At 36.1% G+C, this 12,487-nt stretch overlaps 2 protein-coding genes across 2 annotated transcripts in view; one reads left to right on the top strand and one right to left on the bottom strand.

Moving 5' to 3' along the window:
* Rpb8 (DNA-directed RNA polymerases I, II, and III subunit Rpb8) overlaps positions 1-10,324 on the bottom strand; it is a 72,087-nt gene extending 61,763 nt beyond the window's left edge. Inside the window, exon 1 of the mRNA XM_033339032.2 lies at positions 10,178-10,324. Coding sequence (XP_033194923.1) covers positions 10,178-10,250 — 73 coding nt within the window. The 5' untranslated portion in view covers positions 10,251-10,324. The remainder of the gene's footprint in view (positions 1-10,177) is intronic.
* Positions 10,325-11,295: 971 nt separating this feature from the next.
* On the top strand, positions 11,296-12,429 carry LOC117159308 (ribosomal RNA processing protein 36 homolog). Its single transcript, XM_033339031.2, has 3 exons — positions 11,296-11,442; positions 11,594-12,107; positions 12,188-12,429. Exons 1-3 carry the CDS (start codon positions 11,398-11,400, stop codon positions 12,325-12,327), a joined length of 699 nt encoding a protein of 232 aa, XP_033194922.2. The 5' UTR covers positions 11,296-11,397; the 3' UTR covers positions 12,328-12,429.
* The last annotated feature ends 58 nt before the right edge of the window (positions 12,430-12,487 follow it).

Here is a 12,487-nt window from a genome sequence, read left to right as displayed (position 1 = left end):
TAATTATACATACTCTAAATTTAGTAATATTGTTTTATTGATGCAAATTATAAGGCAACATAATTCTAGGTTTCTTCTATCGATTTTGATTTTATATGAAATACTTATTGCTTAAAAACTTTTAACAGGGTATATTGCTAGGCGTAATAACTTAATAACCACGCCAAGCCTCGTATCACATGCAATCTAATTCCGTCACTAAGTTTCCATATCATATATTGATACTAAATTATTTATTATCGTGTATTAATCGATAAATATAGAATAATAATGTATTAAACGAAGCTCATATAAAGCTGCAAAGCTACGATCAGCTATGTTAAATACACCAGCAATAACCAGGAAAATACAACAGCAACATATGATCTGCTAAAGAAGTTTCTCACACAACCATTAAATAATAGATTATAAAAGATACGTACATCACAAAAGATAGAATACAAATGAAATAATCATAGCAAATTAGATACCACTTCGTTTCAGTGGAACGTCCAAATCAATTTAAAATGGTCGAAGACGTTATAGAAGTAGTCGTGGGTGCCTATAAATACAAACACCACGAATTTAGCCGAATTCGCAGGATATAGAAAAACGGTTGCGCGGCTGCAGTTGCCGGCCAAGGTCGTGGCCTTAATCGTTATTGGGCGTCTGACCTATATATACCAGATGCGCCCTAGGATTTAAAGCAAGTTTCTCAAACTACTACCGGGGGCTATATTGACTTGGAGGAGCATTCTAGATAAACGATACGGCAGTGCAGAGGCTGAGATATGTCCTCCAGCAATAGCCAAATAAACGAATTCGAAACTTTCCAAATCGAACCAGAGATTGCTACCACCAACGACAAATTTCCACCGTGTTCACAAGAAAAACTATGTTCCCGCGGTCGTTTGGAACCGAACAATTTTTACTCGTATTACTTTATCATATATAACTACCTACATTTAATTTTTATTAGTTTCCGGGTTGGTCAAGAAATCACGCATCGTGAGATTTTGCTTGTGAATATGACATAATTATTCAGACAGTACAACATGGAAATTAAAACTCTCACAACGAAATGTTTTTTGCATTATGTAAAAAGAATTTTTGTCGTAAATTATCGATAATGAAGATACAGTTCTTTTGACGTTCTTGTCAAGGAGGAAATTTAGCGCAATTAGAATCAGTTTTGCTGGGCATGAAAAAATAATTATTTAACGGTATCTTAAAGTGCACGTAATGTTGGTTGCCGGCAACATCGAGCGTGAAAAAGTATTCATATTTCTTTTAAATATAAAATTTGGCAATATGTAGTCTTAGTTCTTCTTGTAATTGTACATGCTGTTGTCACGTAAAATAACAAAATAAAAAAAGAAATTTGAGGTAAAAAATAAAAAAAGAAAACTTTATTTTTTTTCTAACATCAATACACTTTACAATCTAATTCCGAACTCTAGGCGTGACTTTCTAAGATTGACTCTTATGATTTTACTTTCGATCGGATCCGATTACTTTCTTTTGTCATCCCTCAACATCCCCACCGTCCATGCATTTGCTAGGCGTCCGCGATCGTTGCCACGTGCTCTTTCTTCTAGAACCTTCGGTGGAAGGACCGTTGGGATGTTGATGGTTCATTAGGCACTTCAGCGATATACATTGTTGCCGAGTGCCGCCACATGTTTATGTCTATCGTCAGTCCGTCGGATTTGAAGTATGCCGGTCGTGACACTGTCAATGTCCCCGATGTTACGTATTTAAGGAAATGATTATACTTATTAAATTTAATTGCAAATTCTCGAAGATTGAAGGTACATAGGTTCAAATAACACAGGTCCTTAAGATACTGGTATTAAATTTACCCAAATATTTCTTCATTGGTTGGCAGATTCTTCTAAAAACTACCTTTTACATTAACCGCAATTTTGCACCTTTGTCAGATACATCATATATTTACGATAAGAGAAATTGCTTAATTGTATACAATTACGAATTTTATTTTATATCATAAATTTAGTAATAAGCATACACAGTTACTAATTTCGTGATTCCGCTGCTATGTACTAACATACAGCTGCAACATGATTTTCCCAGCAACGAAGCAAACTTAAATTGTTACTTGATAATTTGACGAGATCAGAACCGGCCTTAAAGCAACTCGTTAGAACAAGATCGCCGGATTCACGATGTTGATCAAGACCAAAAGGGAGTTGGCCCACCAGCGATGATTCAATCTTGATAATCGATTGGCCTTCGAGACAGTCGATCGCCGCTATCGACTTTCGTATATAACAGCAGATCTGGTCTCTAGTTTATGTCACACTACAAAAGCACCGAAACACAAGCAGATCGCTGTTAACGTTATCTACCTTACCGCACCGTTTGCTCGATGAAATAGCGGCTCGCAAAAGAAATACGTCCTCGAATCCACGTCGAGGTTTACGCTCACGCTTCGACCGATGACTCGTCTAAAGTATCGTTGAGTAGACACGGGACATACACACGCACATACATACATAGGCGGATCGATTTATTGGACCTGTATTTCGGCAGTGTTGTTTATTTTTGGCGAAGGGTTCGAATTACGTTCCCCTTGTAATCCTTCACTGGCACTTTCACTTAGGAATTTATCATTCAGCCTTTAGAGGTCAGTAGATATTTGGCAGTTGGAAAATTGGAAAGTGGGGAAATTTACACATTTGGGAATTAAGATATTACAAAATTCATAAGGATGAGAAATTCACGAACGTTTCGACAGTTTGAAAAGTAGAAATTCTGAGAAATTAGAGATCCAACGCCAGAGAATCTGACAAGTCAAAATTTTGACAATTCAGAAGTCCGAAAATTTTCGAAAAGTTGGAACTGCGAAAAATTTGACGATTCGAGAATTGGGAACCTTACGAGTTCAAAATTTCGAAAAATTGGGGATTAAGAAATCTGAGAAGTCAAAAATTGGAAATTTGCGAAATTTCGAATCTTTCAAGATTACGTAAACTCTAGGAGACCTTCGCCAAACGAACAAACAGTGCGTGCGTGAAATCCGACGAAGCTATCTAGCGATAAAATTCGCTGGTAAACGGCCATTCCGCGTGATTAATTTTATATGTACGTGAAAATGGAAATGAAGTCGATATCGTGTGTCACGGAAGACAAAGCTGGTGCAAGAGAGAGATATGTACATCCTATTGGAATATCACGTTGGCAAAACGGCCGTCAGAAACAACAGACCGGTTTAATGCAGCGAATTAATGATATATCATTTCCTCCCTTGATGCCTTTTGTTTCACTAGCGGACTCCCTGGTGAAATACCTTTCGCTGCTTCCGCAGCCACAAAAGTGATATTTTTTCCTAAATTATTAATTCGATATTACAGATATCCAGTTACTTTTAATAAAATCGAGGTAAATACGTTTTTCAACGACATTAGTACAATGGTGGTGGCAAGTTAATGGCTATCTGATCTTGCTCGACCGACCTCGAAGGTATTCAGAGCGATATGATTGATCGTCAAAAGGCCGTTCGTCTGCTGACTGGTAGATTGACGGTGCAATTCTAAAGACGGCCACTCGTGTCAGATTCTTAAACCGAATTTACCCTGTTTCACTTTGGAGAAAGATGGCGGATGAGTGCTTGTTTCGTATTCCTGCAAAGTGAAACAGCGTAAATTCGACTTTACGTACGTGTTTCGTTTCAGCAAACAGTCGATGGTCTAAAACACTTGCAAATACGATGATACGAAAGTCTGTTGCAAATGTAAAATAAATCTTGGTGAGAAATTGGCCTCGTTCAGGAAGAGGAGAAAGAAGAAGAAGAAGAAGAAGAAGAAGAAGAGTTTGTTAGTTCTTGTCGATCGTTAGTTCTGGCGAGATTTTACTACGAATACGCGTATAAGGAATTATACAGTTTCTATAATAATGTTTCTTTCGTTATAGAATCACGCCTTACTTTGGATTATTAATCTTTGGAATACTAGTGCGGACTGTAACATTCCTTATTCATTTTCTTTTTGTTATTTGTAGGAGATGGTACTTCTTTGTGAGCAGCTTAGTATATAACAGGTTTGAACTTCTTTAAAGTGATTGTTATGTTAATTTTTCCTTACTCAGTGTTACATATACGCAACAGCGTACCTTAAGAACTTACATTAACTATCTAAATGATAAATGTATCTGTACGCTGTGAAACTGGTCTTGAATTTTAAAGTATCAGAGATACGTATCTCCATGATTGACAAAAAGAAGTTACGTTTCCATGGTTCAAAAAAATCAATCGATCAGTGAAAGAAGTTTAAATAGAATTATGTTGTTTAACTACCTATATTTTCGACTCTGTATAGGTCAAGTGTCCTACCTAGGGTTAATTATCTTCTCCACGAAAAATGAAAAAACGTAAGAGCATATTTCTGGTCTAACATTTTAGTGGAACTTGAGGAACTAAATTGTTCCTAACACATTTCGTATTTAGAATGCAACAACGTTAGAGCGGACCGTGTTAAGGTCCATTTATACGATTGCAACAAGTTGGACAAAGTGTACGCTGCCGTTTTGGTATTCACTTTGATCCAGTAAATCGTACTGAGGACGTGTCGAGCGAATCAAATGAATGGACATTTGGATCGATGGAGTTATGCAGAATAAATAGACCGTAGAAGACACAGGACTTATAAAGGTTAGGTGCATACAGTCTAGCGCTCTACCCTTTTATTTGAACTCATGCAACCTGACACTTGATTGAAAGGATCTTATATCGATGAAATTTAAAATACATATGAACGATACTAAATATCTTAAAATCTAACATACTGAATTACGGAATATCACAAAATATTTTACAGTTCATAAAACTTGAAATTTCATATCAGATGATTTAAAATCGAAGAACGAAGAGAGATTTTATTTTAGATAATAAGATTTTTAAGATTTCCTGGGTTTTGGAAATTTCTACTAACCTACTTTTGAGATCATCTAAAACACGAGAAACTTTCGGTATCGTAAGGATTTCTACAAATTTTGGAATCTTATTTTCAGTTTGTAGCTTCCAAATAATTTTGAAATCTATCTCGTCTTTTATTCAAGAATCATTCTCCGTGATAAGATAAAACGAAAAAATGTTGAGGTCACTTTAAAATTTTACTTTATTTTTAGGATCGTCCTACTATATTACAAACTGAAAAATGTCAAATATTTTATTTCCAATTTTGCTCGACAGTTATGAAATATCTGTTTTCCTTTATTCTACAATATTTCCCTATTATTTTTCACGAACTGAAAGTTCACAAAATCTTTAGTATCGCCTCGAAACCCGTGATAATTCTTAGACATTTTACGCTTTTCTTTATTTTAGGATCGTTCTATGTTAGAAATTGTATGAATTTCAAATTCAATCTTCAATTACAAAGCTTTTAGTAGGTATTGATCTCTAACCGCTACTAATACTACAATTTATATGGTTTCCTTTAAACGTTGAATCGTTGTATGTTGTAAGCAGAGTATCGTTGTAAAGGTAGGATCGATCGAGTTGGAATGTCGCGGGCGTGTTCTGTAACAGCGTTTACAGCGACGTAAACGAAGCGTAACGTTCGGATATTTGGCGTTTGACGAAAATCCGTAACAAAATTGGAACGTCGGCCAAACAAACTGAAAATGGATTTACATGCTTCGCAAATAAAACACTGATTGACCGGTCGTTCAGACACGGATTGATCAGCGTTATTTAATTAACGGTGCTCGAATCGTGGGAATGGGACTTAACGCGACCTCCAACTCTACGGCTGACGCCAGGACCGTCGAATAAAATCGATTTCGACGGTAGAAGGCTCTACCGTTTCGTTTAAAAAACATCCTCTATCTACCTTTGCTTCAAACTATAAATTAATCACTTTAAGCGTTAATAAAATTATTATTTACTATCATACTATCCATAGACAAGTAATTTATACTTGCTGGCTGTATTAAAATATAAAGTAATAATAGGACAATAAGAAGATAGTAACAATTATGTAAAATCGAAGCTCAAATACCTATTGATTGCCATATTTCTTCAACAGAATCTATAACCCTACAGATAAACATGTAATTTGTATTTAGAATAGTCAAAGAAGATATTGCACCATATTTTCCAACGAAGCGCTTTTCATCAAATTCTTTATTTGATTTTCATAGTATCACATTTCTGTAGTCATATGAAAGTAAATATAACTAGTATGAAATTTCACATACTTGGACCTAATTAATTCGAATAATTGGACCTAATTATATAAATGCTTCCATAAATGAAATTACGCGTCAATACTTCCTCTAGTCATGCCATAGTGCCTCCGCTATGAAATGAAAATAGTAACAGTAATATAAAATGGAAACCTATAAATTTGATCATTGCCACATTTCTCCAGTACACTTTCGAACTTTCAACCAACTCTCACTTTGTCAATAAAGTCTGTCACAGACAATGGAAAAAGTCAATAGATGGAATATATTGGAGCCACCCTCGCATTTGGTTCGAGCCACCTCGCGAACAGGAAACAGTCACGACACGATGTAAAAAATGGACCAGTAGAGGCACATGAGCGAACAACGGAGAATACAAGAAGCATTGTAGAAGAAGTTTCAGTTACAGCGTAATTGTCACAGGGAAACGGTAGTGACAACGGAAAAGCGCGGAGGGAAATCGTGTTATCGTTGAAACGTGTTAGAAGGAGAAAGGACGAAGGTGAAGATGCAATCGGAGCGAGTGAGGAAGAGAAAGAGCGAGGGAGAAAGAAGACCACGCGGCTCCCTCCTGAGATGACATCTCCCCGTGACCTTGGAACGGAGACTGACCTTGACCGTGTCAACCCCCACCAGGCTGGTCTAACGCGTCCCGGCTGCTCCCCCCTCCCTTCCATTTCACCTCCCCACGGCAGCCAGAGTCGCGTCGTATTACGCGAATGCGATGTTGCTCGGTGCTAGCTGCTGCTGCTGCTGCTGCTGCTGCGGCTGCGGGCATCGTTGCTGCATCGACCGGCCGCAGCACAGACTGCCAAGCCCCCTCGTCTTTCACCCCTCGACCCCCTGGCAAACCCGTCATGACCCTCCCGTCCCACCCATCGAACTACCACCAAGCAACGAGCTGCCGGCAGATCGCGTCCCACCGCCCTTTTCATTCTATATACCTATATAAACGTCTATCCACATTTCTGGTGAAAGTCGAGAGGAATCGTTATATGTAGATATCTGTGGTAAATGATGACCGTGAATACTACATAGTACAAGATGGATAAGAATGAATATTGTATACGACGTTTATACCGAGGGCATCTACAGAATTTGAAGTGAAGATATAGGATATATAATTGGATTTGATGGAATATTTGAATATCGATAGCATCGCGTGATCCACCGTGTTCCCAGTCCCCGTCAACCATATCCGTATGTTTTTCGAAAAGGCTCGTAGCGCGTATAGAAGATGCGCGGGTGCGAGGCGCATCGGAACGATGGAACGATATTCACGTTGGCCGTTTTACAAGCCTCCCCTGCTAGTCGCTTTCTATTTCGTACGTGCATCGATATTGAATACCTTGAATGAAGATATACGGGCTAAGATATCTGGATTGCGACGGGTGATGTGAATTATCGCGATGGAACCCCCGTGGAAACGAGAACGAAGTGGTTCTATCGCGGTAAAAGTTTCCTACCGGACAGGCTGGATTTACAGCCACGTGGAGCGCACCGATTAGTCGCATTTTTCGCGAGGAATGTTTTCTGGAGCAACTGAATACGTAGCATGCACTGTTAAGAGAAGGAAAGGGAGAGAAGGTGCTTTTACCGTGTAGGAGCCAGCCTCCTCCTACTCCATCGTGCGAGCTGGCTTCGATACCGCTCCCAGCGTCCCGTCGCTCTTTTTCCCCACCCTTCGACTCCTTTCTCTTCCCCGCTAACCGAAATCCCATCTTTTCTCTCGCTCGCACGCCTAGGTAGCCCCACTAACACCCATCCGCGTGTTCCAACGCTGCTGTTCCAGAGGAACCCTTTCCCAGCGGTAATGTAGGTGAAAATATAGGGTGGCGCGCGATACAAGCCGCGCTTTTTCTGCGAAGCACATCGTCTGCGATACGTTCGATTTATTTGCGACATTTGGTTAGGAAATATATTACTGGATGAAGTTTCCCAGGGTTTGTGAATGAATAGTAAAGGATAGTATATATGTAGTTTATGTATAATACAGGGAACTTTTTGAGAAAAGGGTGCTCTTCTGAATTTTCAAGGTCACTACGTAAAATTTAGACATCAAAGTATAGGGTGACGTAATGTTTCTGCGAATTACTTTGGCATCTAGGAAACATTTAATTCGTTCGATGATCGATTTTATATGTAACTTTTTGTTGAAAAATGTGTAGCTGTCAGAAGATTGTTGGCGAATTGTAAAAGATTGTTGTATTTAATACATAGTAATATGGAATGACTTAAGATAATGAAATATCTGTAAATTTTTAGGATCACTATATGAAATTTCTAAATATTACTTCTTGTCTATTATGTTAATTTGAATACATATATCATATATAATTTAACTACGAATATGAATTCATTTTACTACGTATGTTATTGCATTCCCTCTCAAGCTTATATTTGGTACGCATTCTTTAGTATTTCTAAATAACCTTTCCTGCAAAAACTTCCTATAGAAATAAATTCAGTTTCATAAAACTTGAGTTTAACGTGCACGTGAGTTTAAAATTTCAAATTGTCCCTTGTTCTGTTCTGGAGAACAATCATTTTAGAACAGGTTCTAAAAAATTTAACATTCGTACTATAGAGAGTAGAAAAAATATCTTATCTTACACCTCCTCTCTGGTGTTTGATCTTTCTCTCTCTCTAAATTATTTCTTATAAAACAGGAAACAACGATTGATTAACTAAATACTTCGATTAACTGATTAATTGATTAATGAACTAAATACAGTGATGTGCTGCAGCTTATACAACTTAACTCACAACTTACAACTCGTCTTACACTACTTCTTGGCTCTGCATTCTCTACACTACTCTCTACATTGCTGTCTACATTACTCTGCCGCAACGCAACTCTCTCGCAGCTCTCTTCGCAATTCTACTCTGTTCACGGCTGCCTTTTATATTACATTTTGGTATGCACACAGATGTGGATGACCCATGGTCAAGCACACCTTTCTTAATTACTCTCGTGTCGTAATCGACCACGGGTATATCGCTCATCCGTCCGCACTTATATTGCTCTTATTACCGGGGGGAAAATTGGGGTTTTCCCCCTGATACTACAGTACAATAGAAATAGTTGAAAAAAGTGAACATTAAAGTTTTCTGTACACAATGTAAAATAGAAGATCGATAAGAGGTAGCGATAAATGGAATAACAAACAACACGCAATAGCGTTCCTTGATTACGAACGGTTTTAATGAAATATTTTGTGTCATCGAGACAATGTTTATACTCCAAATTGTCTCGACGATGGATTTGTATAGGGAGAAAGAAATATCAGTGGCGAATCTCGAATCAGAGTTCAAAATGATAAAAATAACTGTTTTGTCACAAAGAGCTGCCTTTCAAATTAAGTCAAACATACTCGACCCTTACGCCCTCTTTATACAAAGTAAATCACTGTACAGATTTGTAGAATTAATATCACTAAACTATTACATTAAAATATACCAAGATATCTATAGACATGGAAAAAGTTAGATGAACAATAATAAATTTTTGATACTATTAAAACTGTCATTAGATAATATTACATATCAATTATTATTTTTTGGATACGTAAATACATATGTATTCTAATATTAAACCGATATGATTTATTAATATGATTTCATAAAAACCTTTTTTCAGTATAACATTTCAAATAACCCGCCATTGCAGAAGACAAAATTGTCGACGAGTGACTAACATAATTTAGGCTATTCCAAACAATTATAGAGTATATGCATGGATGAATAAATATTGAGATATACACTTAGAACTTGTGTCAATTAGACACATTAGATTCTTTACATATTCGTCTACAGAAATTACTATTTAAATTATACTGTCACGCCATGTGCTTCCCGGCAAGGTCCTTAAAGAACGAGCATCGACGGAACGTTGTTTTTCTAACGCTTAAAAATGCAGCAACAACGGAACGTATTTCTTCGCAACAGTGGCCATAAATAGATAAGAGCTTAAAATGTGTTTCAGACTTACCCCTGTCGAATTTTTTCCCTTCTGGATCGATGTCTTTTACGTTGAAAATATCCTCGAACAGCACACCCGCCATTTTAGACACTTCTGATAGTGCTGCCCCCTCGTAAGGAATGTGAAATTTACATCCGAGAATGTAATTCAGAAATGTGTGATTTTCGTCATTAGAAATTTATGAAGTATGAAAGAACTACATACAGCGTAAGAAATGTCAATATTTAATTTTTATAAATATTAATAAGTCTTGTGGACCATGCCAAAGGTTATTTTTACAAAGTTTTACCTTAAAGTAGAAAATTAACATTTTCCGGAAATGTATTATTTGCAATAATTTATTTTCTTATAATGAGAATCTTAAATATTTTATTCTTTATGTAATAGAAACTATGTATTTCGGTTTGAAATATCTATGTTTTGTGAAGTTGTATTGGTAATAGAATCGTGATAGTGAACTACAAAGCAGCATTTTGCATTTGTAGCAAAACACCAATACAATTAGGAAGTAATGATGTTTATTAGATTTAAAACTCAGATAACCTTGAAAGCTCGATAACAATTAGGCAGAGGGAGCCACCATACAGGTTAACAGATTTTACGCAGCACAATTATATATCCTTTTTACGCAGTTCAAGCTAGTCCTATCGTGATATATGTATAGCAATAAGTCTCGACATTGATATAACGCGTTACGTAAAATTAGGGATTTCATAATGTTGCGCAATCACTAGGAAATCTGCAGAAAGTTACCATCGAATATGAAAGATTACGTATATGAATTTACATATCTACTTAGTGCAATGCATACTTTAGAATATGATTTTTCATCTAAAAGTATCTCGTGTTATTATTCTTTTAATTACACATTTTACATGATTGAAAAAGTTCAATATAACTGTTTTTTCCCAAATCGTTAGAAACATGTGGATTCAAAACATTCTCACAGAATATCATATTAAGATCTTTTGTAGTATATATTATCTTAGGTTACTGAACTACGCAATCTATGTTTCGTAAAAAAGAATATTAAGTAATTTTATCCTTTTTAAACAATTTTGCAATTGATAATTTCAGATTAGAGGTCAGCACAGACTGGGATGATGATGTAGCATCATCTACCGCCATAATATGAAACCATACCTACGAAATAAAATGTCGGTTTCCTAAATATGTTGTGAATCAAACAGAACGATTGTTTTCTTGTTCAATATTCCTCGTTATTTAACATGAGTGATGAGGAAGATACTCTTCTTAACGAAGATAAAGATCAGGTAGATATTCATATATGATATTTCTTTCCTATTTTCGTAACGAACATAATGTAGGTTAATTTATTGTAAATGGAATAGGTTATATTTATATTGAGGAAAAGTTTTAAAACCATGGGAAATTTTAATAATTGAATAAATTTTTACTAATTAGGATGAAATTAGAAAAGAGCTCTCACAAATGAGTTTCGAAGATCTGCAAAAGCTAAAAGAGAAATTAGGTTGTAAAATATATAAGGAAGCATTGTTTGGTCCACGGAAGGTTAACAAGAAAACTGAATTTAAGCGAGAAAATAAAAACAGACCGCGTGAAATATCTTCAAAGAAGCCTGTTTCACGATTCAGAGAAGTGGTGCAGGTAAAGAATTATATTCCAAGAGACCCTCGATTCGATAGTCTATGTGGCACATATGATCCGAAGATATTTAAAAGAAATTATATGTTCATTAATGATATAAAAGAGAATGATATTAAAGAATTAAAAAAGAAATTGGTTGAGAGTAGAGACCCAAAAGAGGTAAAGAAGATCAAATACCTTATACAGAGATTGGAAAATCAATTACGTGAGGAAAAAAGAAGAAATATGAAAAAACAAAAAGAGTACGCAGAAAAGAAAGAGATTGTAGAAGCCATCAGACGTGGTGAAAAACCAGTATACAAAAAGAAGTGTAAGTAGACATATAAGATATTAATAACTGTAGCTCTATAATGTGTATTTTATAGTGACTCTATTATTCTTTCCTTACAGCTGAAAAACGAGTTTTGGAGTTAGTTTCTCAATATGAGGAACTGAAGAATTCAGGCAAATTAAAGAAACATATACAACGATTGCGCAAGAAGAATCAACAAAGGGACAGACGAAAGTTAGCATCAGCAGACTCTGAATAAAAGAACAAGGTATATGTGAAATTAAAATTTATACAAATTAAACATGGCTGGAATAATTACAGATGTATATAAGTGTAATAAATACTATGATAGTTAAAGTAAGCTCTCTTCCATTCATTTAGTCGCGCCTGTCCTGTAACAAATGTTTACGCCTGTGTGC

Source organism: Bombus vancouverensis, chromosome 14 (genome assembly GCF_051014615.1).
Source record: "Bombus vancouverensis nearcticus chromosome 14, iyBomVanc1_principal, whole genome shotgun sequence".
Taxonomy (NCBI): Eukaryota; Metazoa; Arthropoda; class Insecta; order Hymenoptera; family Apidae; genus Bombus; species Bombus vancouverensis.
The sequence above is the reverse complement of the archived record's forward strand: the minus strand, read 5'-3'. Positions and strand labels throughout refer to the sequence as shown.

Coding starts and splice junctions, on each gene's coding strand:
- LOC117159308 (XM_033339031.2), top strand. CDS start 11,398: ATGAGTGATGAGGAAGATACTCTTCTTAACGAAGATAAAGATCAG. Junction 11,443..11,593: donor TTAACGAAGATAAAGATCAG/GTAGATATTCAT, acceptor TTTACTAATTAG/GATGAAATTAGAAAAGAGCT. Junction 12,108..12,187: donor ACCAGTATACAAAAAGAAGT/GTAAGTAGACAT, acceptor CTTTCCTTACAG/CTGAAAAACGAGTTTTGGAG.